Here is a 26,146-nt window from a genome sequence, read left to right on the forward strand (position 1 = left end):
ACAACTTTAAAGGGAATTTAAGAAGCAAATCAACACTTAAAGTTGATTTTGTTTCCTGTAATAATGTAGTAATGTCACTTTTGTCGTGTATTTCTATAAGTCTGACCACTATTTTACTGTGAGCTTCGTCAAAAGTTAAATATTTCTCTGCGTAAATGTTAAATAATCACAGTAAAGAGGAAAATGGTGGTTCAATATTTTATTTTTATTGGATATCTTCCCCACAGAGACTCCTACAGTCAGTCGAGGCTCAGCTTTAAACAGGAAGTGTGTCTTTAAAATGAATTACTGGGATGTTTTTTCAATGTTTTGACTGTGATTAATGGAAGTTTCCCTTTAATTGAGCCACTTTAGGAGGAGTCAGAAGTCAAACGAGCAGAATTCACCTCAGACTGATGTCAATATGGACAAAATAAAAGCAAACAAAAGCATAAAAAACAACATGGAGGCTTAAATAAATACCAACTGTAAAGCTGTAATCCTTCTTTTAAAATTATCAGTTAGTCTCACGTTTGAAAATCTATTTGATTTGATTTGATTCACATAAATATGCTATAAAACATGATAATTTAGGCAGCAAATAGGACCTTTTCAGACTTGAATATTAAAATATGTTAAGGAGACAAATCATCACATTGGTTTGGATAAAATAAGCTTTAATTTGATAAAAATCCCAGCATGCTTTCTGATAATAGAATAAAAATGAACTCTGTTATTCATAACCTTTAATAATCAGCAACATAAAGACAGATTTTAAAACAATATTTTAAACATAATACCACAATTAAACAAGTAATGCTGCATAATGTAACTATAGTCTGGTTAGTTTTTTTTCACTGTGTCTGAGCCAATTGGTTTCCTATTTTTTATAATATAATATAATGTAATATGATATAATATAATGCATTTTAGTGTAATACATTTATTTTGAAAATATAATGATTTGTGATGTAGCAGAACTTATAAAAATATATTGTAATGCAAAATGCATTGTAGTATGATAGAATTTATTTAGAAAAATTTAATAAGATAATATAATGCATTATAGTGTAATGTAATTTATTTTAAAATATATAATGTAATTTATTATGACACCATATAATGGAGTGCATTGTAGTGCGATGTAATTTATAAAAATATACAATATAATATAATATGATAGTGTTATTGAATTTATTTTAAAAATGTAATATAATGTGTTGGAGTGTAATGCAGTTTATTTTAAAAAATGTATAATTTATTATAACACCATATAATATGCATTGTAGTGCAATAGAATTTATAGAAATATATAATGTAATATAATGCTTTGTAATGTAATACAATTTAGTCTACAAATATACAATTTTTAATAATATAATAGAATGCATTGTTGTGTAACATAATTTATTAAAAATATACAATATAATATGTGATATGACACATTATAACGTCATAGAATTTATTTAAGTTATATAAAATATAACACATTAAAGTGTTATACAACTTATTAAAAATATATAGCATATATGACATAATATGGCACATTGTAATGTAATAGAATTTATTTAAAAATATACAATATAAATTAAAGTATTGCAGTGTAATATAGTCCCTAATATATAATATAATAGTGCGGTTTATTGTGAAGGATGATCCCGGAAGCTGTGACGTGGCTGGGATGACGGCTTGACGGTGCGTCGGTGCGGACAGGTGGAAGCTCCGGTCTGACGAGCTGCTGTTGTTCTTCACTACAAAGAGAGACGAGAACCGGAGAAAGTCTGAGAATTGACACCGAAACAAAACCATGAAGCCTCGGCGGTGAATTTACAAACTGTCCGCTGATTTCAACCACTAATTCTGACGGTTTTCATTTATTTTTATTTTAGTGAAAAATGTCCGAAAGACGAGAGAAAAATCCAACAGAAACTGCGCAGTCATAGTTTAATGGGAGCGGTGACCTGAGCAGGTGAGCTAATTAATCTGCTTTACTGTTTAATTCACAGCTTTATTTTACGTTGACGGTGTTTAAATTACGGTTAAATGGTTTAATTTAGCGACACGAACAGCACAAGTCTTTATATTTACTCTCCCTAAATGACTCCGTTTAAATTAGCTGCGATATTTGACCTAATTTCCTTAAATTCTCCATGAAATGAACGTAGTTTGGTGTGTTGGCGGTTTAAAATGAGCTGCGGCTTTGTTCCAAATGTCTCATACTTCCGTGTAGACATCAGACGGTTGTGGTCCGACGACCTGCAGGGGTCCTCAAAATACACGGTGGTACTTATTTACTGCTTTAATTTAGTCAGATAGTTTTTATTTTAGATTGTAGTTTCATTTATTTGACCAATTTATTAATTGTACTGCTTTTGTCTTCTTTACACATCAATATTCTGTCTTATTTTATCATTTTAATACGCATTAAAACTATTTTTTGCCATTCTGTGTTTCCTTAGCTGCTTATAAACCAATTTTCAATAGAGATATTGCAAAGCTTGATTGATGAATTGATCATAAATAGGGTTTGAATTCCTCTAAGGGTCCAAAGTTTGCATTCAAACGACATTTTAACCACCAGACCAGGTTTAGATAAGAAAACCGGTGCAGTCAAATCCTTTAACTCTGCATTTTATGAACAAAAATAATCCAAAGACTGTTCAAAACCCATTTATTCCATTTGTGTACATAGAAAGAAGATGATTTTACATCTTTTTCTTCATCTGGACCACATAAAACCAGATTTAGATCCAAAAATACTCCATTTACAGTAGTTAAATGTGCATTATGTGGCTAAAAACTAATATAAATACAGAAATATTTCTTATTTAACTGTTTTTCTTTCAGGTCTGCATCATGAGCCTCAACATTTAGACTCTTCTCATCAACTTCAAACTGTTATATATGTGTGAAACCTTTATTTTATTTATGATAACAAATATAATACAAAAGTTTTTAGAGGTAGCGTTCACATCCATTGATTTCTAAGCATTTTCTAGTGTAAAAAATCAACTTGGTCGATCCAGCTGCTGTATTTAAAGCTGTGAATGTTCCACTGAAGACGGATCTATTTTTAGCTCTATCGGCTGTTTGACTTCTGCCAGACTTAGAGAAAAAATATTGATGCTGGAAAACCTCCAGATTATTAAAAGCTTTTACAGCAGAGAAAGAAACAGCGTGAGAGACGGATATGTTTTTATTGTTTCCTCTACAGATGAAGCAGAAATTCTCCTCTTTAAAATCACTCAAATATGTCCTGAAAATGTAAACATAAATAGAACAATACGAACTAAAAATATAAACATAAATAGGAAAATATGTCCTAGAAATATAAACATAAGCAGGAAAATATGTCCTGAAATACTAAAAAATTAAGTCCTAAAAAAGTATAAAATTAGGTCCTAAAAATATAAACACAAGTAGAAAAATGTCTTAAAAAATTTTAAATGTCCCAAAAATGTAAACAGACGTTGAAAAATATGTCCTAAAAATATAAACCTAAGTACAAAAAATGTCTTAGTAATATAAACATAAGTAGAAAAATATGACCTAAAGTAGTAGAAAAATATGACCTAAAGTAGTAGAAAAATATGTCCTAAAAATATAAACATAAGTAGAAAAATATGACCTGAAATAGTAGAAAAATATGTCCTAAAAATATAAACATAAGTAGAAAAATATGACCTAAAATAGTAGAAAAATATGTCCTAAAAATATAAACATAAGTAGAAAAATATGACCTGAAATAGTAGAAAAATATGTCCTAAAAATATAAACATAAGTAGAAAAATATGACCTGAAATAGTAGAAAAAATATGTCCTAAAATATAAACCTAAGTACAAAAAATGTCTTAGTAATATAAACATAAGTAGAAAAATATGTCCTAAAAATATAAACCCAAGTAGAAAAATATGACCTGAAATAGTAGAAAAATATGTCCTAAAAATATAAATGTAAATAGAAAAATATGATCTAAAATAGTAGAAAAATATGTCCTAAAAATAAAAACGTAACGTATATGTCTTGGTAATATAAACATAAGTAGTAGAAAAATGTGTACTCGAAATATAAACGTGTCGAAAAATATGACCTGAAATAGTAGAAAAATATGTCCTTCTTCTTCTTCTTCTTCTTATTTCAAATCAGTATTGGGGTGCAATGACATAGTTCATACTTTTTGCAACAAATAATAATAATATATATATATATATATATATATATATATATATATGTACAAATTTACATTCCTCCTCGAAAAATATGTCCTAAAAATATAAATGTAAATAGAAAAATATGACCTAAAATAGTAGAAAATTATGTCCTAAAAATAAAAACGTAAGTAGAAATATATGTCTTGGTAATATAAACATAAGTAGAAATATATGACCTAAAGTAGTAGAAAAATATGTCCTAAAAAATATAAATAAGTAGAAAAATATGACCTAAAATAGTAGAAAAATATGTCTTAAAAAAGTGAAAAATATGTCCTAAAAATATAAACATAAGTCGAAAAATATGACCGAAAATAGTAGAACAATATATCTTAAAATGGTAGAAAAATATGTCTTAAAATATAAACACTAATATAAAAATATGTCTTCAAAAAGTGTAAAATAAATCTCGGAAATGTAAAGAGAAGTACAAAAAATATCCTAAAAATATAAATGTAAATAGAAAAATATGTCCCAAAAATATAATAAATATATGTTGAAAGATCTGTCCTAAAAATATAAACACAAGTAGAAAGAGTCTAAATGTAAACCATGTTCTTCCTAATAAAATAACAGTGATATACAGTGTAAAAAGTGGTGTGTTTAACATGCTTTGTTGCTAAAAATCCTAAGTATTGTAAAAATATCTTGATTTCTTTCAGTTTTCCTTCACGTGTTACTATATTTGAACCACTGTTCACTGTTAAACGTGTGTTTTTAAGACGTTAGACTCAGCAGCAGCTCATTTGTTTCTCCTCATTTTCTTATCGTCCAGATATGGCCGCTGACGACAAGGTTGCCATCCTGACCGACGACGAGGAGGAGCAGAAGAGGAAGTATGTTCTGGCCGAGCCCTTCAACACGCTGTCGATGGCTCGGCAGGACGCCGCCTCGGAGGCTCCGCCCGAGCAGACGGTGGCGGCGCAGCCCGACTCCATCGACTGCTGCGAGCGCATGTGTCTCCGCATCAACAGCCACCTGCTGGTCTCCAAAGTCTTCTACTTCTTCTTCTACGCCGCCTATGGCTCGCTGCACCCGCTGCTGCCCGTCTACTACAAGCAGCTGGGCATGTCGGCCAGCCGCAGCGGGCTGCTGGTGGGCATCCGCTACTTCATCGAGTTCTGCAGCGCCCCCTTCTGGGGCGTGGTGGCCGACCGCTTCAAGAAGGGCAAGGCCGTGCTGCTGTTCTCCGTCCTCTGCTGGCTCTTCTTCAACTGCGGCATCGGCTTCGTCAAGCCGGCCGAGATGAAATGCGAGGAGATCGGAGCGTCTCCCGTGACGACGCTGCCGCCCCTGATGACGACGACGCTCCCTCAAAGCAACGCCACCATTCAGAGCGGCTCCACCATTCAGAGCGGCTCCACCATTCAGAGCGGCCCCACCAACCGGACCAGGAGCCGCCGGAGCCTCCTGGACCTGCCTGGACTTCCTGAGCTAATGGACTCTTACTTCAGCGTCCTGCACAGACTCAGACGGAGCGACGACGCCAACATGACCTCAGCTCCTGTTACCACCCAGCCGCCTCCAAACACCACCCTGCAGACCACCACCACCCCGACCACCACCTCCAAGAAGAAGTTCCAGATCATCTACAACCAGGACCAGGTGGAGACCATCTTCCTGCTCATCCTGCTGGTCATCATCGTGGGTGAGTTCTTCAGCGCCCCCGCCGTCACCATCGTGGACACCGTCACGCTGCAGTACCTGGGGAAAGCCCGCGACCGCTACGGCCTGCAGCGGATGTGGGGGTCTCTGGGTTGGGGCGTGGCCATGCTGCTGGTGGGCATCTGGATCGACCACACCCACCTCAGCGTCCTGATCGACGGCGTTGGCTGCGTCCTGCCCGACTATCGGCTGCACAACTACCAGATCGCCTTCATCGTGTTCGGCGTGCTGATGGGCGTGGCCTTCATCGTGGCCACGCAGTTCTACTTTGAGAAGGGCGGCGACTACCAGCAGGAGCTTCCAGAGGTGGTGGAGGACTCGGCCAGCCCTCAGACCTCCACCCCCGAGTCCGGCTCCTCGGACCAGACCCCGAGCAGCCCCGAGCAGGAGTTCCACTACAGCGACCTGCTGAAGCTGCTGTGTAGCGTCCGCTACAGCTCCGTGCTGTTCGTCGCCTGGTTCATGGGCTTCGGCTACGGCTTCGTCTTCAGCTTCCTCTACTGGCACCTGGAGGACCTGAAGGGAACCAACACCCTGTACGGGGTTTGTTCCGTCCTCAGCCACATCTCAGAGCTCGCCGCTTATTTCACCAGCCACAAGTTCATCGAGCTGGTCGGACACGTCAGGTAAGATCACGTTTTCACTCTCTGTGCTTCGTTTTAGTCTGAAATCTGAAGTCCTGAACCTCCATGGAAACAGAGCAACCATGAATACAAGAATACAACTAAGAAATGTGTAGAATAGCAAAGTTAGAATGCAATAAATCATAAAAATGGGAAAAGAAGTGGAATTTTCATTTAAATCTCCATGTGGACCACACAAAACCAAGTTTAGAAGCAGAAACACTCCACTTAAAGCTGATAAATGTGGATTATGTGAAGAAGAAAAACTCCAGAAAGTTTTACACGACATGTGGAAGCAATAAAAAAGATGATTTTAAAGGTTTTTTTAATACTATTTAGACCAAATGAGGTCTATAATTAACGTATTCAATTTAATTTGAGCAAGAAAACTGCTAAAAATGAGAGAGGAATTCATGGCTAATTCTTCATCTGTACCAAATGAAACCAGGTTTAGAACCAAAAATACTCCAATCAAATTTATTAAATGTGGACTTCAAGAACCAGAACGACTTTAGAAATGGGGGAAAAAAAGAGGATTTTACAGTTTTTTTTTTAAATACCATCAAAACCAAGTCTAGGTCTTTAATCACTGAACTTAAACTGGTCAAATAGGACTAAAATGAAAATAAACCTGTAAACTCACCGCTTCCTCCATCTGGACCAAATGAAACCAAGTTTGGAACCAAAAACACTCAACTTATACTTGTTAAACCTGGAATAGTCTTAACAGCTGTTAATTGTGCATTCTATGCAAGAAAAACCTCCAGAAAGTTTTATTTGTTGTGTGGAAATGTAGAATATGTTTTTAGATCGTCTCTACTACATTAGAACTCCTCCACTGCTTGTGTTGCTGATAATAAACTGGTGAAGTGTTTGCTGAGGCGTGAACGGTTCGGTCCGTCCTCGGTGTCGCAGACAAAGCCGTCATTGATGCTCGCTGTCTGTCCGAGAGGAGGTCAGGCCGGAGCTCGCAGGCGGTTTGGACATTCGAGAGCCGAGTGTTAGATTTCAGAAACCTGATGTCGACTCTGGAGCAGCTTCTAAGTTAAAGAGAAAGAACGCAGTGTTTGAAAAAGATTTCATTAAATACTAAACACGCTTTCATGTGCCTCTAATGGCAGCTTTTCTACTATCAGAGCTGGTAAATCAATCTCTCTGGGTTTTTGATGCTTTTTCAGCCAAAATAACACAATTTAAGATCATTTTATGTGTCACACAAATACATTTTTTTATCAAGAATCTACCTTTTAAGTGGTTCATCTAGAATATTTCTGTGTTTTTTTGGTTTTAATTTGTTGTTAGTCCTAAAAAAAGGAAAAAAAATGTTGTCTGTTATTGGAAAAATGAAAGGAAATGTAATAAAAATAGGTATAATTTTGTGTAGCGAACATGTTTTGACTTTAGTTTGCAGCCATAAATTCAATCTTTAGTTCAAACTATAATAAAAACAGATTTATTTGAGAGTATTGGTGGATTGTTATTGCTAAAAATCCTGAACATACACACGTGGACAAAATTGTTGGTACCCCTCAGTTAAAGAAGGAAAAACCCACAATTCTCACTGAAATCACTTGAAACTCACAAAAGTAACAATAAATAAAAATTTATTGAAAATTAAATAATCAAAATCAGCCATCACTTTTGAATTGTTGATTAACATAATTATTTAAAAAAACAAGCTAATGAAATAGGGCTGGACAAAAATGATGGTACCCATAACTTAATATTTTGTTGCACAACCTTTTGAGGCAATCACTGCAATTAAACGATTTCTGTATTTGTCAATGAGCGTTCTGCAGCTGTCAACAGGTATTTTGGCCCACTCCTCATGAGCAAACAGCTCCAGTTGTCTCAGGTTTGATGGGTGTCTTCTCCAAATGGCATGTTTCAGCTCCTTCCACATATGTTCAATGGGATTCAGATCTGGGCTCATAGAAGGCCACTTTAGAATAGTCCAACGCTTTTCTCTCAGCCATTCTTGGGTGTTTTTGGCTGTGTGTTTTGGATGGTTGTCCTGTTGGAAGACCCATGACCTGCGACTGAGACCAAGCTTTCTGACACTAGGCAGCACATTTCTCTCCAGAATGCCTTGATAGTCTTCAGATTTCATCGTACCTTGCACACTTTCAAGACACCCTGTGCCAGATGCAGCAAAGCAGCCCCAAAACATTACTGAGCCTCCTCCATGTTTCACCGTAGGGACAGTGTTCTTTTCTTCGTATGCTTGGTTTTTGAGTCTATGAACATAGAGTTGATGTGCCTTACCAAAAAGCTCCAGTTTGGTCTCATCTGTCCAAAGGACATTCTCCCAGAAGCTTTGTGGCTTGTCAACATGCATTTTTGCAAATTCCAGTCTGGCTTTTTTATGAGTTTTTTTCAGCAGTGGTGTCCTCCTTGGTCGTCTCCCATGAAGTCCACTTTGGCTCAAACAACGACGAATGGTGCGATCTGACACTGATGTACCTTGGCCTTGGAGTTCACCTTTAATTTCTTTGGAGGTTGCTCTGGGCTCTTTGGATACAATTCCAACGATCCGTCTCTTCAATTTGTCATCAATTTTCCTCTTGCGGCCACGTCCAGGGAGGTTGGCTACTGTCCCGTGGGTCTTGAACTTCTGAATAATATGAGCCACTGTTGTCACAGGAACTTCAAGCTGTTTAGAGATGCTCTTATAGCCTTTACCTTTAACCCTTTAAGCTTCAGTCAATTCCAGCCGTTTTCAGTACAAAAAATCGCTAATATTCTATTTTTAAATAAAAAAATTACGAAAAATACGGGGAATATTGGACGCGCATCGGGAGGTGCATTTCCTTGAAAACGACCGATTCGGGGATTTTATACGACTTCAGGACATGTTTTGGACTAAATACTTTACTGGCTTGTGTCATCTGGATGTAAAAGGTTGGATTATGGCCGTTTTTTGTGGAATCTTTTTTTCTGTGTGTAATAATAAACCCGGAAATGTGAGTCGCGCTGTGTGCTTTGAAGCCGTGTATAGAGAACGGATGGATGGATATTTGTTTTTGTCGGACAAATGTGTTTTTCTCACCCGCTGTGGTAATCGCATCTGAAAGTGGTTTATACCGGCGGATTCATGAGAATCTAAGCTTTCCATCGGTGTATAGTGTTTGTATAATCGCGTTTGCACCCGTCGGACATTCTTGAAATTCCTATGCAAATTAGTAAGTGTACCGCCGGCGGTACACTGAAGCTTAAAGGGTTAAGATGTTTGTCTATAATTTTTTTCGGATGTCCTGGGACAATTCTCTCCTTCGCTTTCTGTTGTCCATGTTCAGTGTGGTACACACCTTTTCACCAAACAGCAGGGTGACTACTTGTCTCCCTTTAAATAGGCAGACTGACTGATTATGAGTTTGGAAACACCTGTGATGTCAATTAAATGACACACCTGAGTTAATCATGTCACTCTGGTCAAATAGTTTTCAATCTTTTATAGAGGTACCATCATTTTTGTCCAGGCCTGTTTCATTAGTTTGTTTTTTTAAATAATTATGTTAATCAACAATTCAAAAGTAATGGCTGTTTTTGATTATTTAATTTTCAATAAATTTTTATTTATTGTTACTTTTGTGAGTTTCAAGTGATTTCAGTGAGAATTGTGGGTTTTTCCTTCTTTAACTGAGGGGTACCAACAATTTTGTCCACGTGTGTAAACTGGTAAACTGAATGTCTCCAGGTGTTTGATGCTTTTTCAGCCAAAATAAGACATTTTATGAACTAAACAAATACAGGATTAATGGAGAAACTCACTTTTAACTGACTAACGTTGTTTTTAGTTTTGTTTTTGTTTGTCCTAAAAGTCTCAAAAATGCAACAAAAAAAAAACCCTGAACTATTATTGGAAAAAATGGAAAAATGTGAGGAAATAAGTAATAGTTTTGTGTAGCAATTTATGGTTCTGTTGACTTTTTGTGCCTCTAACCTGAAAAACCTTTGATAAAGTTCATGTTTTTTGTAGTTTTCTGCAGCTCAGTTTTATTTCACTGGAAAACTTTCAGCAAGATGCTCTAAATAAACGTGTAACTTGCTTCTAAAATGTCAGAAAATGGGTGAAAAATGTCCAAAATAACATCCTCAAATGCCTAGAAAACTACATATATTCAGCTTACTGTCCTAGAGGAAGAAAAAAATAGAAATAATCACATTTAAGAAGCTGCAATGGAAGAATTTTTTCTGTTTTCCCCCTCAAACTGAATTATCTTAGACATTAATGATTAATTTAATAGTTGACAACAAGTCACAGCTCTAAATGAGTCTAAATAATAATAATACCTTCAAATAAATCGGTTGATAACATGTTTATTTTGTGATGAGCAGCTCTTATCAGTTATTTGTTTTATTTTAGCACACTAGCTTGAATCCCATAATCATTTGGGGAACTCCAGCTTGGATTTTTAAAACCACATTAATTGTGTTTTCAGCTTCTGTCTGCAGGCGTGCTGTTAGTAAACCTGTTTAATTTGAGCAAACAGTGAAACGGTCTGAGTTAAATGACGAGCAGAGGGTGCGTCAGGCTGTTTGTCCTGCAAATATGTTGCCAAATTAGAAGCAAAAAAGTCTGTTTTAACAAGAGCTCTTATTTTGAAGGAGTGACTGAACAGTGATGCTACACCTGGCCCTTCTCTTGCAGAGTTCTGTACATCGGCCTGGCCTGCAACACGGCCCGCTACCTGTACATCTCGTACCTGCAGAACGCCTGGACGGTGCTGCCCATGGAGGTCCTTCAAGGTAAATGTTAGCTGGTCTGCAGGAAGCGATTGTTTGTCCAACAGGAAGCTTATCAGGCGGCCTCCAGGATCTGCTGCTTAGTGGAACGATGAAGGAGGAAGCAGTGAAGTTCATGAACTAAATCAGTCAAACACAGCTGAGGGTGGTTATTTATGTTAGCAGAAAATAATCATGAGATGAAATTAACCTTCTGAAAACTGGAAACCACGAGCAGAGTTGAAAAGCAAGTTTTCTTTGACAAAATGACCAAAACTGAACCTTTTTCTAAAGTCAGAAACAGTAAAAACAGAGAGATAAAGATGTAATCACCACATTTTCAACTTTCAGTTCCAGTAGTCCTGAACACACACAGGACACAAAATGACCAAAAAACACATTATACACCACAAAACAACACAAAAAAGGCACAAAATGACCAAAAAACACATTGTACACCACAAAAAGGGCACAAAATGACACAAAATGACCAAAAAAACACATTATACACCGCAAAAAGGGCACAAAATGACACAAAATGACCAAAAAAACACATTGTACACCACAAAAAGGGCACAAAATGACCAAAAAAACACATTATACACCGCAAAAAGGGCACAAAATGACACAAAATGACCAAAAAAACACATTGTACACCACAAAAAGGGCACAAAATGACACAAAATGACCAAAAAAACAAATTGTACACCACAAAAAGAGCACAAAATGACCAAAAAAACACATTGTACACCACAAAAAGGGCACAAAATGACACAAAATGACCAAAAAACACATTGTACACCACAAAAAGGGCACAAAATGACCAAAAAAAACACATTATACACCACAAAAAGGGCACAAAATGACAAAACACATTGTACACCACAAAAATGGCCCAAAATGACCAAGAACACATTGTACACCACAAAAAGGGCCCAAAATGACCAAAAGAACACATTAGACACCACAAAAAGGGCACAAAATGACCAAAAGCACATTGTACACCACAAAAAGGGCACAAAATGACCAAAAAAACACATTGTACACCACAAAACAACACAAAAAAGGCACAAAATTATGCCAACTAGACACAAAATAACACAAAAACACACAAAACACCACAAACTCGACCCAAATCGACACCGGTACACAAAAAAGGCACAAACAATAACAACTAGACAAAGACAACTAGACAAAAAAGTCACAAAATTATGCCAAATAGACACAAAATAACAAAATGACACAAACTAGACACAAAAAAACACACAGAACAACACAAAAAGGGCACAAAATGGTGTGAACCAAACACAAATGAAAAATGAGACACAAAACACAAACTAGACAAAAAACACCACAAAATGACACAAACGACAAGCCCAAACAATAACTAGATTCAAAACAACACAAACGACACACAAAGTACCACAAAAAGGCATAACATGACACCAGCTAGACACAAAACCGCAAAAAAGGCACAAAACGACACAAATTAGACATTTAAACCCATATAACAGATGAAACAATAAAAGGCACGAGGCAACACGAACCTGACACATAATGACACAATCAACACACAAAGAGCACAACATGGTACAACCCAAACACAAAAGAAAAACAAGACACAAATTAACACAAACTGGACACAAACGACACACAAATAAAGCCCAAACAATGCCAACTAGACACAAAACACCACAAACTGGATATGTAATGACACAAACAACACTTGAAGCTCGACATAAAAACCCAGAATTCGTCTTGAAAACAGTCTGAAGCTGTAAAACATGAAATATTCTGAAACTTGTAGATGGTTTTGCTGCTGTACTGCAGAAACAGGAAGTGAAGCTGTGAGCTCGTTTTCATTGTTTGCTCAGTGAGTCGTCGTGTTTTCTCAGGGCGGACGTCTAAAACAAACCTCAGCTCAGACACCAGCACTTCTCTGGTCACATTTTACTGCAGTTTGTTTTAAATTAAGCACCTTTTCTCAGGTGTTTGTCTCTCGTTTCACATCTTTATCTGCTGCAGTTTGTGCTTCTAAATGCTGCACTGGTTAATAAAAGTCACATGAGTTGGATTCATTGAACTGAAATGTTTTCCTGATAAAACTTCCCACAGTTTCCAGCAAACTCGCGGAAAATAACTGATACGAAGCTGTTTCAGTACAGGATAGTCTGTGCTGGTTTGTGTTGTTTTGTGCCTTTTTTGTGTTGTTTTGTGTGTAGTTTCTGTTGCTTTGTTTGTAGTTGTTATTGTTGGGGCCTTTATGTGTTATTGTGTGTCTGTTTTGTGCCTTTTTTGTGTTTTGTGATGTCATTTGTGTCTAGTTATTGTTGCTTTTTGCCTTTTTTGTGGTGTTTTGTGTCTATTTTGTATTGCTTTTTACCTTTTTTGTGGTGTTTTGGATCCAGGTTGTGTTTTGTGCCTTTTTTGTGGTGTTTTGTATCTAGTTTGTGTTGTTTTGTGCCTTTTTTGTGTCTAGTATGTGTTTTGTTTGTAGTTTTTGTTGACACCTTTATGCGTTATTTTGCGTCTGATTTGTGCCTTTTTGTGCTCTTTTGTGTCTTTTGTGTTGTTTTGTGATGTCGTTTATGTCATTTTGTATCTGGTTTGTGTTTTGTGCCTTTTTTGTGGTATTTTGTGTCTAGTATGTGTTGCTTTTGACCCTTTTTTGTGTTGTTTTGTGTCTATTTTGTGTTGCTTTGTGCCTTTTTGTGTTGCTTTTTACCTTTTTTTTGTGGTGTTTTGTGTCTATTTTGTGTTGCTATTTACCTTTTTGTGGTGTTTTGTGTCTATTTTGTGTTGCTTTGTGCCTTTTTGTGGTGTTTTGTGTCTATTTTTTGTTGCTGTGTGCCTTTTTGTGGTGTTTTGTGTCTAGTTTGTGTTGCTTTGTTTGTAGTTGTTACTGTTGGGGCCTTTTTGTGTTATTTTGTGTCTGCTTTCTTTTGTGCCTTTTTTGAGTCGTATGTGTTGATTTGTGTCTGGTTGTTATTGCTGGGCCTTTTTTGTGTTATTTTTGTCTAGTTTGTGTAGCTTTGTGCATTTTTCATGTTGTTTTGGGTCTAATTTGTGTTATTTTGTTGCTTTCTTGTATCTAGTTTGTGTTGTTTTGTTTCTAGTTGTTATTGTTGCGGCCTTTTGTGTTGTTTTGTGCTTTTCTGTGTCGTTTTGTACCTTTTTCATGTTGTTTTGTGTGCCATTTTGTCTCCAGTTTGTCGTTTGTGTCGTCTGATGTTAGCTTTGAGGTGATAAAGTGTGAAAAGCTTCTAGCAGTGACTGTGACTGTTTAAGGTTTCAGACAGGAAGTAGAGCTCCAACAGGAAATGAAACGGTTCAGGTGCAGTAATATAGGAGGACACTGAGGTTAGCATTACAGCAGCATCCTGCAGTGTCACGCATTATTGCTTTCTAACACGGAAATGTTGATTAACTCATTATTTTTTGTGTTTTTCCTCTTAATGTTGGATAACGCTGATTTTGCAGACACAAAGTATAGAAATAAATTATTGTAAAATCACCTTTACAGTAACATAAATCCTTACAATCCACTCTGTTGCCTTCATTTTTGTAGTTCTTTAAAGCTAAGAATGTGATTTAGTGTGAAAACAAACAGTCAAAAAACCCAAAAATAGGAAGGTTTGTGTTCTATAGTTGGAATATTTTGAATTTTATCTGGATTTGATTCGTTTTTTTAATCAACTTTGTCTTGAAATCAACAGCAGGAGGCACTTAAAGACTCGAATCAGTCACAAGAACAGTCCTGATTTTATTTCTCCTGCAGGTTTTAATAAAAAGGCGTGAACTTAAGATGTCTGGATCATTGCTGAATATAATACTGACGTCTTAAAGAATAACACAAAAGAAAACCACAAAAGAAAAATGAGACACAAATCAACACAAACAACACACAAAAGCGTCACAAACGCCACAAACTAGACACAAAATATAACCAACAACAAAGAAAACGATACAAAAAAGCCACAAAACAACACAAACAAGACACAAAATAGCACAAAAAGGCCCTAACAATAACAACTAGACATAAAACACCACAAAAAAGACATCAAATAACACAAACTAGACATAAAACGACACATGAAACAAACTTGTAATGCAGCAAAAAACAGACAGAATATAAGATCTTAAAAAAACTGAAATTTGTCACGTTTTTTGTAACATTACAAAAATGTAACATTAAATAAAACCTGTTGTAGAAAAAATGACGGTCTAAGTTTATAAATATATGAAAATCTAAATGTAAAATTGTGTTAAAACAACCGATAAAGTCCCAGACAGCCTGATTTTCTCCATAAATACTGTGTTACTGTATTATTTTTTTTTCTAGGCTTGTGTGTTTCATTATTGTGGCGCGGCTGAATCATATTTTCCTTTGTGTTGTGTTGCGATCTCGGCTTCATCGACCCCGACGAAGGAAGTGTGAAGACAAATGTTGAGACTCTCAGCTGTTCTTTCAGAGAGGCAAAATGCTCGTTGAAGACGAGTGTGAAAAAACAAAAGCGACACAGTGGAAGTTTGGCCGACAGATTTTAGAACATCTGAACTTCTTCTCAGCTGCAGCACCAAATACTGGAGTTTCATAATCGTGTAGCTTATTCTACAGTCAGAAATGCAGCTTTATTGGTGTTTTTAGAAACAAAGAGTGCTTTATAATTCAGCCATCAGCTCAGTTTACGGTTTTAACTTGATGAAATGAAGCCGTTTCCTCAGTTTATCTGAAATATAAGTTAAAATATGGTTGACTCTTGTGTCTTTTTCAGTGTTATTGTGACTAAAAGGCTAAAATATACAGTAAAAATTAGGGATCGACTGGTTATTGGTGATCAATAAAGGCCGATAACCGATATTTAGAACTGATTTACAATAAATGTTATATTTTAACCGCATGAGAGCAGAAAACCTGACATTCATGACTAGACTTCTTCATTAATGAGAGTTACTATCGGCACAAAGTGACATAAACTGACAAAAACAAGACACAAAACCACACTTACAGGGCACAAAATGACACAAATGAGTTACAAGTATACACAAACAAGACAAAAAAGACAAGTCACAATAGGAGCAGAATAAGAAAGGAAATGAAACAAACAAGACACAAAACAACACAAACAAGGCGCAAGACGATACAAGCTAGACAGAAAACGACAAAACACATAACACAAAACAACATAAATGACAAGACAAAAAGCGACACAAAGTGACAAACTCTTAAACTGTGGCTTCCTGCTAACTTAGCCGCTAACTGTTAGCATTAGCTTAGCCACTGTGGGAAGCTAATTAACCACGCCTGACGAACGTCAGCGGTGTTATTGCATTCGGTGCGGTATCTGGCTGGGTATGTATCTATGTATGTATGTGTGTATGTCCGGTCCGATATCTCTGCAAGTGCTGAAGTCAGGATAATCAAACTTGGCACTGAAGACCAGTCTAAGGTCTCCTGCGCAGTTGTGGAGTTACAGGTCAGCAGATCAAGTAGGGAAGGAGATATGTGCATGATCAAAATTGATACATATTGCATCAGTTGTATAGGGAGGACAGGGTTTTCGCCAGCAGAGGGCGTGGTTCTGCCCTCTACTGAGGGCTCATCTAATTCCCGGTTTGTGTTTCTTCTTCGGTTTTAGCTGCTTGAGAGAAATTCGCAGAATGAAGCAGACAGAGGGAGGAGGCTGCACCAGGCCTGACACAGTGCATTACATTTATCAATAACTGGTCAATAAAAGTGAATACATTTGTCTGTGTGTCCTCCAGGTGTGACTCACGCCTCGGTTTGGGCGGCCTGTATCTCCTTCCTGAGCGCCGCGGTGCCCCCGGCTCTGAGGACGTCGGCTCAGGGGATCCTGCAGGGCCTCCACCTCGGATTGGGTCGCGGCTGCGGAGCGACGGTCGGCGGAGTGTTCGTCAGTTATTTCGGTACAAAGTTAATATTTTAAAAACTTCACACACTGGAGCTGAAAATGTAGCATAGCACAATGTCAAAACTGAGCTAAAACGGAGCTAAACAGGCCGTCAGGGGAGTTTTAAGGTGCTTTAATTGTTTTATTTTGGGGCAGAAAAACAAAAAGAAGCCGTTGATTCTTCCGTTAAGCTGAACTTTGATGCTTTTCTCTGCAGGCGCTGCAGCGACATTCAGGGGAATCGGCATGGCCTCCCTCGTCATCCTCCTCATTTTCTCCTTCATCCAGTGTCTGACCGGAGACGACGAAGGCAAAGGTGGGAAAAGATTGACTTTATTGATGTAAAATGGTGACAAGATGCGTCTCATTCCCCCTCAGACTGTCTCATTTCTTTAAATTATTTAAATTTATGAGCCTCATTAACAGCTCAAAGGAATATAAAGTAAAAGCCTGTTTCTATGCACATTTCCTGGTTTATATTTTCACTCGTAAATGGACAAATATTGTAAACTTTCTATAATAATTGCTGCTTTTTTATGTTTTCACTTTGTGAAGCCATCTGCTGGTCTCACTGCTAGCCTTCTGATAGGAAGCTGCTATGTGATGCTAATAGCGTTAGCATTATTTACCCCAAGAAAGTTTGTTCAAAGAGCCTCCATGTGTCTGATTAATATGACTTATTCATCATAAACAAACTGACGTGTTTACCACCTTTAAAATCCACTCTACTACTACTTTAAACTTCATCCTACTCCTCTTCAGACACTGTTTTAGGTTTTGGATTTGGTTTGGGTGTTGCTTTTGTTTTCTATTTGTGTGTTATTTCTGCTTTCTGATACTGTGGCACGTCTGAAATAAATCGCATACGATCGGAAACAACTGACTCTGAAAACGTTGAAAATGAAGTTTTGCACGGGAATTTGAATCAACAAACAAGAAAATAAAACAACACAAACAAGTCACAACATGAGCAAAATAAGACAGGAAATGAAACGCATTACAAAAATGACACAAACAAGACATTGAAAAAATGAGACACAATGCCAGAAAAATGATACACAAAAATAGCACAGACGACAGAAAACCAACACAAACAAGTCCCAATATGAGACTATAAATGAGACAACACAACACAAATAAGACCCAAAATGACAGAAACAAGAAACACAAACGATAAAAAAAACACAAGCAAGTCTGAGTTTGAGACTATAAATGAGACACATTACAAAAACGAGACAAAATGACAAAAACGAGGCACAAAACAACACAAATGAGACGCAAAACCATGTTTTCAGCAAATTCAGTCCTACATTTCTGAGCATTTCTTTATTGCTCATCCTTCAGAAACTCCTCCCCCTCTTGCCTTTTGAAACCTTCTGACGTCTAAAAATCCCTTTTTTTTTTTTTTTTTTTTTTTTTCCCCCCATCTTTAGAGAACAAGATGTTGGCGGAGAACATCCCGGTTCCCTCCAGCCCAGTTCCCATCGCCACCATCGACCTGGTTCAGAGCCAGACGGCCGCCGGCAGCCCGTCTCCGGCTCGCCAGGCCGCCGTGCTGCCCGTGAAGAAGACCAAACACCAGGAGGACCAGGAGGACGCCAACCGGCCGGCCTGGGTCCTCTCTGCAGCCCCCTGGGTCACCATCGCCTTCGCCGTCGTCCAGATCCGGGAGATGATGAATGTTAGGAAGAGCAGCGGGCCGCCGCCAGAGACCCAACCACTGCAGGTGAACAGAAATCCGTTTAATACGACTTTAAAAGAGTAAAATTTTTAGCTAAAACATCCAGATGTAACACTAAAGCTGGTGTTTTATTCTTTTTTTTTTGACAAAATGACAAATATGAGTCGCAAAACAACACATTTGTTTTTTGTCGTATTCTAATTTGTGTGTTCTGTCATTTTGTGAGTCGATTGTTTTATTTTGAGTCTCATTTCTGTGATTTGGTTTGTAGTTTGTCATTTTATGTGTAATTTGTTATTTTGTGTCTCATTTTGTATCATTTCATGTGTAGTTTGTTATTTTGTGTGTTTTGTCTCGTTTGTCATTTTGTGTGGTTTGTGTCATTTTATGTGTAGTTTTTGTCATTTTGTATCATTTTGTGTGTAATTTGTGTTATTTTGTCTCATTTTGTATTATTTTGTGTGTTGTTTTGTGTCTCATTTCTGTCATTTTGTGTCTTGTTTGCGTCTTTGTGTCATTTTGTTTCTCGTTTGTGTTTTTTTTTGTCTAGTTTCTGTCATTTTGTGTGTCATTTTGTGTCTTATTTATGTCGTTTTGTGTCATACTTCTGTCGCCTTGTGTCCAAATTAGATGCTAAATACTTGACAGAAAAGTTTCTTGTTTCTCTACTGCAGTGGTTCTCAACCCTGTTCCTCAGAACCCCATGTCCTGCATGTTTTAGATGCTTCCCTGCTCCAACACACCTGATTCAAATGATCAGCTCGTTAGCAAGCCTCTGCAGAAGCCTGATAACGAGCTGATTATTTGAGTCAGGTGTGTTGGAGCAGGGAAGCATCTAAAACATGCAGGACATGGGGTCCTGAGGAACAGGGTTGAGAACCACTGTTCTACTGCACCAAAAACACATCAAACCATCAGTTTTGTGAACTGTTAAACCCCTAGTATAATAGTACATCTACAGCTGGAAAAAAGCTTGAAAGTTGAAGCACAGAATACGCATTAAGGATAGAAACAGGAAGTGAATCAGGAGCAGAGATGATCAGAGATTAATAAACTGGAAATCCCAGTTTAGACCAGTTTTATCGAGGACAAGTTTCATGCAGTTAACCTGCAGATTTTCATTAGCAACAAGCTAACATTTAGCCTGCTAGCATCCTGATGTGTGTTACATTAATAGTTTTAGCATTTTTTACCCCAGAAACTATTAATGGAGATGATTTATGTGACTTATTCACCGTAAACAAACTGATATTTTACACAGATTTTAAGTGTTTTAAAATGAGATTCAGTCACTGGAAACGGACACATTTAATACATTTTCAATAATAACACACTATGTCCATGCATTGTGTCCATCTTACAGTTTATTAATGGCATGTAAACACTACATTTGTAGAATTTATTGTAAAACTTAGTGCATGGTATGAAATGAGGCATAAATGACCAGGAAATATCATTTAATGCTGAAGCAGTAGGAAATGATTGATTCTGATTTTAAGGCTTGTCTAAACTTCGGTTGAAATGACATTTTACATACTTTTTGGTGTTTTAAAGTGAGATTCATGCATGTGATCATTGTAAACACACATCTGTGTGCCGTATTATAATAATATTAATAACACAATATTTCCATGTGTTGTCTGTCTGAAGTGTGAAAGACAGCTTCTAAACACTGTTTATAGAGGATACTGTGAAAATTAGTGCATATATGACTATGGAATGAGGCATAAATGCAAAGGAAATACCCTTTAATACTGAAAATGATTCATTCTGATGTTTTTTATGGCTTCAAGACTTATTTAAACGGAAGGTTTTTTTGTAGCAGGGACGTAAACTGGAGGTGCTGACTCACTTGTGATAAAAATACTGACATTTTACATGATTTTTAGTATTAAGTGAGGTTCATATGCGCAGTCAATGGAAACAGACACAGGCAGCATCAATATGTGCCATATTATAATAATAATACTGCTTCTTTGTGTTGTCTGTTTGAAAGTTTGGCTTTTAAAAGCTGTATTTATAGAGATTATTATAAAAAATTGATGCATATATGCCCCAAAAAACGAGGCATAGATGCCCAGAAAATGCTGAAATGCTGGAAACTATTGATTAGTAGTTATTTTTTATGTCTTCAAGGTTTATTTAAATGGTTGATTTTTGCAGCAGGGACTTAAACTGGGGGATTAAACTGGAGTTGCTGAGTCACCCACTGACATTTTACGTGATGTTTGATGTTTTAAAGTGAGATTCATGTCCCTGGAAACAGACACACACAGCTTCAACATGTGTCAGATCATAATAATAATGATACCACTCTGTTTTCACTTGTTGTCTGTCTGAAGGTTTGTTTACTGTATAAAAAATGTTTCTTCATCACCCTTTAACCCACTAATCCCACTCTTCCTCCTCTAACCGGCTGCCCACACACTCACTGAAGAAAGGTGAGACGTTTGGTTGTGTGCAGAGGTTAACGGAAAACTACTGTGTGTTTGTGTGTCTGTGTGGTCGGTGGTCGTCTGGGGTTTCCTCTGTGTCAATGCATGTTGTCATGACAGTGAGTCATCTGTACCTGTGTGTGGCGTCAGCAACAAGCTAATGAAGTAAAATGAGAGACAAACCAACTAAAACAAGACATAAAACCACACTCACAGGGCACAGAATGACACAAACAAAACACAAAAGAAAAATGAGACACAAAGCACCATACAAATGTCACAAAACAACACAAATGAGACACCAAATGACTGAAACAAGATACAAGCCAACACAAAGGACTCAAACAAGACAAAAATAAACACAAGCAAGTCAAAATATGAGCAAAACCAGACAGGAAATGAAACAAATGGAAAACATCAGTAAAATGACAAACTTGACACAAATGAGACACAAAATGACACAAATGAGATGCAAAATGAAATAAGCTAGACACAAAGCGACACAGAATGACACAAACTAGACAAAGTGACACGAACAAAGCAAAAAATGACACAAATGAGACACAAAATGACACAAAGCGACACAAACTAGACACAAAAACGACACAAATGAGACAAAAACCGACAAGCTAGACACAAAGCGACACAGAATGACACAAACTAGACAAAATGACATGAACAAAACAAAAAATGACACAAAGCGACACAAACTAGACACAAAAACGACACAAATGAGACAAAAACCGACAAGCTAGACACAAAGCGACACAGAATGACACAAACTAGACAAAATGACACGAACAAAACAAAAAATGACACAAAGCGACACAAACTAGACACAAAAACGACAAACGAGACACAAAATGACACAAATAAGACACAAAATGACCATACGACACAAGACAAAAACGACACAAGCTAGACCCAAAGCGACACAAAATGACACAAATTAAACACAATGACACAAACAAGACAAAAAAGACAAATGAGAGAAAGCAACACAAACACAACACAAAACGACACAAAGGAGACGCAACACAAAGGAGACCCAAAACAACACAAAATGACACAAAATGACACAAACTAGATGTTTTTGGTGAGATGTTTTGTTGTGTGCAGAGGTCAATGGAAAACTGTGTGTCTGTGTGGTCGGTGGTCGTCTGGGGTTTCCTCGGTGTCGATGCATGTTGCTATGACAGTGAGTCATCTCTACCTGTGTGTGGGTCGAGGGTGTGTTCATGCATGCGTGCGTCTGTCTGTGCTTGCAAACCTCCCACACCTGATCGTGACGTCATGTGAGGTGCAGGCGTGCATGATGATGATGATGCCACCTCCGTGCTCGCCCTTTGTCAGTCAGCAGCTCTGGGTTTCTGGGCGGGGAACGTGTCATTTAAGCTGCTATCCCCATGATTGATTTGGTATTTAGATAATGTCAGCGGCTCGTTGCGTGACACCGTTTGCCTAAGTTAGTCCTTTGCTCAGCCTGAGCTCTTGTCTGTACTTGTGTTCTTGTGAGACGTTGTTGACCCCAGTGCAGAAATCACAAAAAAGACAACTACAATGTGAAAACAACAATTTGGAAGCAGGAAGATGCACATATGTTAAGACAAGCCATCCATTTTTATAAAGGATATGTAACCAGCCTAAATTACGTTTAAAAGCTAATTTCTTGGCATTTTTTTCCATCCACAAAACATGATTTTACCTAAGACACACCCACAAACTGAGAATGCACAGGATTTCTATTGAATCCTCCTGTCAATCTAACCCATTTTAAAGTATTTTTTTTGATATAAAACTTCTTCTGCTTGACTCAATAAGTGTAATCAACATGTAAAATTAAGTGTTTTATTTCACTTATTTGCACCCTGAACTGAAGAGGTTCTCATGTTAATTTATCAACTCCATTAAAAGAAAAAAAGTCATGTAGAACAACAAATAGAACTTTGATATCAGCTGGAAGGTCTGATGTTGATTCTAGAAGGTAGAGGAAGTATTTCTCCTGAATGAGCTGTTTTGTGGAATTACTGCAGATCTAAAACACAAATGAAACTAATTTCAAGCATCCAATTGCATGTAAAAGTTGGACGTAGCCACCATGAAGCCATCCATTGGTTTACAAATTACTGTTCTGAAGCCTCAAATTTGGAATTTTTGCTATTTCGGTGTGAAACATTCCTCAAAAATATACAGTTTTATTTCAATTTTATCATCTATTTTCCCATAAATGGGACCTTAATTTACTGAATAAACACCATGGTGTGTTGAAAGAGACCTGAAACTAGCAATTGTGACCATAAGCTAATTTGGAAAATGTTTACTGAGGTAACAAATCAAGTGAGAAGTTGTTTCATCTGACTTTTGTTTACACCCAAAGGAGTCGCCCCCTGCTGGCTGTCGGAAAGAACGCTGGTCACTTTTAAGACCCGGAGAATGCATCGATCTTTTAATGTGGTCATAAATGCTGCAGGAAAGCTGGTTTCTCCACAGCCCTGCTCTTCATTTTGAACCCTCGGATTGAAGGCCGTGCAGTCAGAACAGTTTTTCGGCTAATAGTGTCCTCCGACACGTCGAGGTAGCAGAACCTTGGAGGACAGAGCAGCGAGTCAGATCAGTGAAGCTAGACACCAGGGAGGTTTGACTGTTTTTAAAAGCTATGCTACAGTAAGAATTTGTCTTTTTTATTGTCCGTACAATCAGTTGTCACCATAGTTAGCATAATTAGGCTAGCAGGTTAGCATTAGTGTTTTTGTTGGCTAGCAGCTAGCCACAGTGCAGCTCAGGCAGGGTTTTTTTTTTTCTTTTTAGCTAACTCTATCTTCTGTTGCTTTTATTTGATGGAATAAAATGCAACTGTAGAACCGGTCATCACTGTTTGTTCCCCTTGTTGCCAGGTACCTAGTGAGCAGGCTTCAGTTTCATCACATGGAAACCATAGCGACGACGCCACGGAACCACCGGCAGAAACACCCACGACGCCGAACGACACCCACCCAGCACCCACAGACTCTAACGATCACCCGCCTACTTCAGAAGGAACACAAGAAAACCCAGCATTCACATTCTCAGCGGAAAACGCACACTGACGGCATTTAGATTCAATTTATTCACACCAAGCTTCAAGCTTCTGCAGGGTCTTGAAAAGTCAGTGTTAAAATCAGCTGCTGTGGTGTTTGAACTGAACCCGCTGCAGCTTAAATTGCATAAACACTGTATTTATGGAGATTACTGTAAACATTTGTGCGAGTTCTCGCATAAAATGAGGCACACGTGTCCAGAAAATATCCAGCAAGGCTGGAAAAAATGTTTGTATGTTGTTGAAATGGATGATTTTTGCAGCGGGGACTTTGGTTTAAATGTGGAGGTGAATTTGGGAGCAAATCACCCCTGTGCACTGTTGTTATTATTGTTGTTGTTGTTATTATTAACTGCCGGTGGAGTGTGAAGGGAAACCTTCAAATATAAATGTGCCTCTTGATAACTTATTCAACTTAATGTACTTAAAAAGCAAAGAAAATCTAAAGTTTTATGCACGAAATGGCGTTTAAAAGAAGTGACAATATGCAGCTTTAGCAAAATAAAAGCAAAAACATACCAAAATAAACTACATTTTACTAACTTACCAGTAGCTGAGGTTATTCTCTGACACAAAGTATAATATTTGAGAGATTTTTAAATTGCAGTAGGGATTTTTCATGTACAGTTTTTATACTGACAGTATCACTGTGGACTGGCTGCACTGTGCAGCTAATTTCACAATAAAAGCCTCCCGGTTTCTCCCTCCTTCTGGATGCTTTTATTTTGAAGCAGCAGCAGAAAGAGGTTTTTGTGTTTGCAGTAATTTAATCCATAATTAACAGTCAGGTTTAATGCATTAAAGGGATATTCCAGATTCAAAACAGACACCAAAATGTTAATAAACACAAGAAATGCAAATAGTAAGCAGACTGTAGTGACTTTACACTAATGTGAGTCGTTATCTTCAATAAAAATCTGTATTTTAAGGTTAGGGGAGTTAGCGTCTCAGCTGTGTACATACGGTTATTTGTGTGAGCTTTTAAAAAGCCCAAATGCTCTGCAGACATTTCCAAAATCCCCAAAGATTCCTGTAAACATTTTCAGTACCCACTTAAAACAGACTTATGAAGATGCACAGTAACACAAAATAAAAGTTAAATTTTTGCTCCATGTTTGGTCCATGTTGCATGAATTAAGCAGATTAACGTCTTTTTTTTGGCCACCATATTAATGAAAAAAGAATTTCTTTTGACATTTGTACCGATTTAGGAAAGTACAAAGAAAGTAAATGAATGAAAACACTCATAAAATAGAGTAAATATGGATTTGAAAGAAAATAAAACAAAACAAGTAAATCTGCTGATGGTTTCTTTTTAATTTAATTTTTGTGATTTATTTATATGAATTTAATCCGTTTTCAGTGCAGTTTTGCACATTTAGACCATTAAAAAGACCTTTCTTTCGTATTTTGTCACTTCTTTTAAATGGAAAATCAGATTTTGAACGTTTAATTCCTTCATAGGAGCACATGGTGGGGATAAAGTGCCTCTTTTTAAGCCTCTTAATCATCACTATTAGGACTTCTTATGAAGCGATGTCAAGCAGAGAGCCCTTTACCGTACATCAGTCTGATGTTTTTATACCTAAACTGCCAACAGCTCTCTCTGCTTCTTTGATTTTCATGCCAAACTACTCCCAGTATTGTGTGTTTTCATGTCATCTGTGTAGAAAACCTTGAAACTTTTTAGAAATTCTGTTTACTGTACGATTAGAGGACATTCCTGAACAAGAGGGAAGAAAATGTAATGTAATCTGTCAGTGTTTTTTTGGTCTGTGTTTGTGTCCTGATGGGAAGTTTCAGCCCTTTAATACAGAAAAGCACTGTGGCTAACGCTA

At 37.3% G+C, this 26,146-nt stretch overlaps 1 protein-coding gene across 1 annotated transcript; it reads left to right on the top strand.

The window, feature by feature from the left end:
• The first annotated feature begins 1,652 nt into the window (after positions 1–1,652).
• Positions 1,653–26,146, top strand: LOC110968064 (major facilitator superfamily domain-containing protein 6). The gene is made up of 7 exons (XM_022217868.2): positions 1,653–1,948; positions 4,967–6,482; positions 11,131–11,228; positions 16,971–17,132; positions 17,334–17,432; positions 18,550–18,842; positions 24,127–26,146. Exons 2-7 carry the CDS (start codon positions 4,969–4,971, stop codon positions 24,316–24,318), a joined length of 2,358 nt encoding a protein of 785 aa, XP_022073560.2. The 5' UTR covers positions 1,653–1,948; positions 4,967–4,968; the 3' UTR covers positions 24,319–26,146.

Source organism: Acanthochromis polyacanthus, chromosome 22 (genome assembly GCF_021347895.1).
Source record: "Acanthochromis polyacanthus isolate Apoly-LR-REF ecotype Palm Island chromosome 22, KAUST_Apoly_ChrSc, whole genome shotgun sequence".
NCBI classification, from domain to species: domain Eukaryota; kingdom Metazoa; phylum Chordata; class Actinopteri; family Pomacentridae; genus Acanthochromis; species Acanthochromis polyacanthus.